A 4,554-nucleotide genomic window follows, 5' to 3' on the forward strand; every position below is an offset into this window, starting at 1 on the left:
CCCTTTTTTTTTTTTTTGTTATCTGTTCTCTTTCTCTCATTTTTTGTGGTTTGGTTGAAGTTTAGTTGAAGGGTTCGTGAGAATTTAGCTTACTTATTCGTCAATTGCTCTGTTTCGTAAGTCTTTTGTTTGGTTATATAGTGACGATTCAAGTTTTGGAGTAGTTGAAAAAGCAGGTAAAGTTGTGGGTACTATACAGTTTCTCGCTTTGGAGGATAAGTTGTTCTTGTGAAGGTTTCATACTCGAGTGTCAAAAAAAAGTTATTTAGGATTCCGGTGTTGTTTAAGTTAGAGGTGGTTTGGTTATTATTCTGAGCTTGAAGGTGTTTCTCTTTGTGTTGATACCATTTTTGGTGCTTATGATTTGCAGGAAAATAGCTATCATCAATGGAAATTCTGGATATTCCACTGCTACTACTGATTGTGGGGGTTCCCATGGATTTCAGCATTCGGGTCATCAACGGTCGTCCTCTGTTGAGTTTAGTGGAGAGTGGAAACTTAATTTGGGTTCGAAGACGGCAAGAATGGTTCCGCCAACTGTGAAACAAGCTGGAGCTGTGAGTGCTTGGAGGGATGAAGTCAATAACTTCAGAGGAAGAAATGGCGAACATGCTAACAACAACCAAGATGATGCTTTTGGTAACGGCAGTTATTATTTCAAAGGCTTTGTCCCTAAAATAGATGATGTCCAGTCTTATGGAAACGGCCAGAACTTTGATTACAAGCTGAAGCAAGGAAGTGATATTACCACACTTGATAGAGAATTGAATGGATTTATGCAAACTAATAGTATAAGAAGACCGGTCGTTGCATTACCAAGCAAGGATATTGAGGCTGAGGGGAAAACAGACATGACTCTGAGAGGAGATAAGGATACACATGGAAAACAAAGACCTCTTAACAGTGACTCGTCTCTTGACAATGCAAGCTATAAGAAATCAGCAACCGTTTCCCAAGTGGAAAAATGCACCAACCTGTCGAAAGTCCGAGCAAACCTCAAGAAAATATATGAGAGAGTTTTTGTTGTTGATGATGCGTATACTGCAAAGAAAACCGTGGCTAAGCTCATGAATGAATATAGGAATCTTGTCCATGCTTGCGATACAGAGGTATGTGGTCATGTGTTTGCTAATACATTGTTGTTCACATGGCTTAGAAATGCTAATGCTCTAGACGCTTCTTTTTATACTGCTTGTACTCTGGTAATCAATTCTGTAGGTGTCCAGGATTGATGTGAAGACTGAAACACCTGTGGACCATGGGGAGATGATATGTTTCAGTTTATATTGTGGATCAGAAGCAGATTTTGGAGATGGAAAATCATGTATCTGGGTAGATTTGCTTGGCGAAAGTGGAAGGGATATCTTGGCTGAGTTTAAGCCATTTTTCGAAGACTCATCAATAAAAAAAGTGAGCTAAAACGAGAAACAAATTGCTGTGTTTCTATTATTCAGTGAATTCTGGATAATTTGGTGTTTCAAATTCTTATTTTAGCTTTCTCTCTTGTTGTGTGTTTTCTTGAAAAAACGATTGGCTATTTCTTCACCTTGCCTCTCCTTTGTTTAGTTGAAGGCACTACTGACTTCTGAATCATGTTTTGTTTTGATTGTGTAAATCATTTTTAACCTTGACCTTTTCTTGTACTTATAGGTATGGCATAACTACAGCTTTGATCACCACATTATCAGAAATTATGGAATCAAGCTTTCTGGTTTTCATGGTGATACGATGCACATGGCACGATTGTGGGATTCATCTAGACGGATATCTGGTGGTTATTCGCTCGAAGCACTTACAAGTGACCCAAGAGTTCTTGGGGGAACTGAGACAAAGGAGGAAGCAGAATTATTTGGTAAAATATCAATGAAGAAGATTTTCGGCAAGGGAAAACTGAAAAAAGATGGATCAGAGGGGAAATTGGTGGTCGTTCCTCCTGTTGAAGAGCTACAAAAAGACGATCGAGAAGCTTGGATTTCCTACTCGGCGTTGGATTCGATAAGCACACTAAAGCTTTATGAGAGCATGAAGAAACAACTGCAAGTGAAGCAATGGTTTCTTGATGGACATCTCATTTCAAAAAAGAACATGTTTGATTTCTACCAAGAATATTGGCAGCCTTTTGCTGAGCTTCTTGCCAAAATGGAAGCGGAAGGAATTCTTGTAGATAGGGATTATTTGGCGCAGATTGAGATTGTAGCCAAAGCAGAAAAAGAAATTGCTGTTTCGAGGTTCCGAAATTGGGCTTCAAAACATTGTCCAGATGCGAAGCATATGAATGTTGGCAGTGACACGCAATTGCGACAACTCTTTTTTGGTGGCATTACTAACAGGTATGCTTCTTGCAAGTCTTGGTTTGGACTGCCTTATGTTTCCATGTATGTGTCAAATAGAAGTTATCTTTGGAAGAAACCATAATATTTTGGAATTTGACATGTACCATATCATTTTATTACAAAGAAAACTAAGTGCATGACTCTTTTGTCTCAGAATTTGGTAAAGATTGTAATCTTTTTCCTTGCTAAAACCAAGAAACATAATTTCATTTCTTAGTGCTTATTTCTTGTACTAAATTTTGTTAATTTCTGTTACAGTTGTAATGGTGAGGATCTTCCATATGAAAAACTTTTCAAAGTTCCTAATGTTGATAAGGTGATTGAAGAAGGAAAAAAGACAGCGACAAAGTTCCGCAATATCAAACTGCATAGGATTAGCGACAATCCTCTACCTACTGAAAAGTTCACTGCCTCAGGCTGGCCCTCTGTTAGTGGAGACACCTTGAAAGCCTTAGCTGGGAAAGTCTCTGCAGAATATGACTATACGGATGGCGTTTTAGATACTTCTCTAGAAGAAAACACTGGAGATGATGATTTTATTTCGCTACCAGATGAAATTTTAGAAACACAACACTCCAATACCTCTGATGAATCAAATACATCTGCTTATGGAACAGCATTTGATGCGTTTGGAGGGGGTGAAAGTGGAAAGGAGGCTTGCCATGCTATTGCCGCACTATGTGAAGTTTGCTCCATTGATTCCTTAATATCAAATTTTATTCTTCCTTTGCAGGTATGTTTTTTCTTTTATAACAATGTTCCCTGGAGTTTGAGCTACTTAATTATTTTCCAATAGCATATCCTTTCAGGTTATTTTTTTATGGAATTGGTTTTCTAAATGACAGGGAAGTAATGTATCAGGAAAAGATGGTCGTGTCCACTGCTCCCTGAATATTAACACTGAAACTGGTCGCTTATCGGCTAGAAGGCCAAATTTGCAGGTATATGGCTTGAACTTAATTTAAGATTTTGCTTGAATGGAGATGCAATCAAGTAACTAAGCTTCTCTAATTTCTCTACTAATGAGCCTTTTGTAAATTTTTAAAATGTTGTGGTATGAAGAGCTAGTACATCGTTGGATTTGAAATGTGCAATGTCTATTTTTACTTGGAAGCATAGTACATCTCGAATTTGTTTGTAAAGTATATATTTTTTTTTCTGTCTAGAACCAACCTGCATTGGAGAAAGATCGGTACAAGATCCGTCAGGCCTTCATAGCATCACCAGGAAATTCACTTATTGTTGCTGATTATGGACAGGTGAAAATTATAGTTATATCTACTTTTTTTGTGACTAGTGAGCTAATTCACTTGTTGACTGTACGGCGGGTTTTTTTTATCTTCAGCTGGAACTTAGGATTCTAGCACATCTTACTGGTTGCAAAAGCATGATGGAAGCTTTCATAGCTGGTGGAGACTTCCACTCGAGAACAGCCATGAATATGTATCCACATATTCGTGAAGCTGTTGAAAATGGTGAAGTGCTCCTTGAATGGCATCCACAACCTGGACAGGAGAAGCCGCCAGTGCCATTATTGAAGGTGAATCCTGGTTTTATGTTTTAACAGTGATTTTGGGAAAAACCTTAGAAAGCTTGGTTTCTAAGTCTTTTATTCATTTTGCTTATATAGCTTAAAAAAAATAATTCTAATAGTGCTGAACCGAGGGAAGCTAGACTTTGTTCCTGAATTCTTCTAACAGCGGGCAAACTGTTTTTTTACTTATTCAGGATGCCTTTGCTTCTGAGAGAAGAAAAGCAAAGATGCTTAACTTCTCGATTGCGTATGGGAAGACCGCTGTTGGACTTTCTAGAGATTGGAAGGTATATTAAGAAAGCCGTTACAATTGATATGAACATGCTTGATTTATTGTAATAAGCTTACAGAAGCTTATTTTCCACCTTTTAGGTTTCAAGAGAAGAAGCTCAAGAAACAGTTGATCTCTGGTATAATGATAGACAAGAAGTCCGCAAATGGCAAGAACTACGCAAGAAAGAAGCTATAAAAAATGGGTATGTAGTCACTTTGTTGGGAAGGGCTCGTAAATTCCCTGTATACCGTTCACGTGCCCAGAAGAACCATATCGAACGAGCAGCAATCAACACTCCTGTTCAGGTTTGTATGCGCTGACATCAGATCTTAACCATCTTGAACTCCATCGGCTCTAAACCTCAATCACCACTATTTTTACAGGGAAGCGCGGCTGATGTTGCTATGTGCGCT

The 4,554-nt window shown here is 38.3% G+C and overlaps 1 protein-coding gene across 2 annotated transcripts in view; it reads left to right on the forward strand.

Moving 5' to 3' along the window:
- The window catches only part of LOC104785519 (DNA polymerase I B, chloroplastic/mitochondrial), a 7,090-nt gene that overhangs the window by 1,333 nt on the left and 1,203 nt on the right, over window positions 1-4,554 (forward strand). The window contains exons 2-10 of one of the 2 annotated variants that reach the window (XM_010489732.2): window positions 371-1,109; window positions 1,219-1,410; window positions 1,651-2,330; window positions 2,592-3,066; window positions 3,179-3,274; window positions 3,500-3,592; window positions 3,679-3,873; window positions 4,062-4,154; window positions 4,240-4,343. In XM_010489732.2, coding sequence (XP_010488034.1) covers window positions 371-1,109; window positions 1,219-1,410; window positions 1,651-2,330; window positions 2,592-3,066; window positions 3,179-3,274; window positions 3,500-3,592; window positions 3,679-3,873; window positions 4,062-4,154; window positions 4,240-4,343 — 2,667 coding nt within the window. Of the gene's footprint in view, window positions 1-370; window positions 1,110-1,218; window positions 1,411-1,650; window positions 2,331-2,591; window positions 3,067-3,178; window positions 3,275-3,499; window positions 3,593-3,678; window positions 3,874-4,061; window positions 4,155-4,239; window positions 4,447-4,554 lie in introns of both variants that reach the window. The other variant, XM_010489733.2, reaches the window with a different exon arrangement.

This window comes from Camelina sativa, chromosome 19, assembly GCF_000633955.1.
Source record: "Camelina sativa cultivar DH55 chromosome 19, Cs, whole genome shotgun sequence".
NCBI classification, from domain to species: Eukaryota; Viridiplantae; Streptophyta; class Magnoliopsida; order Brassicales; family Brassicaceae; genus Camelina; species Camelina sativa.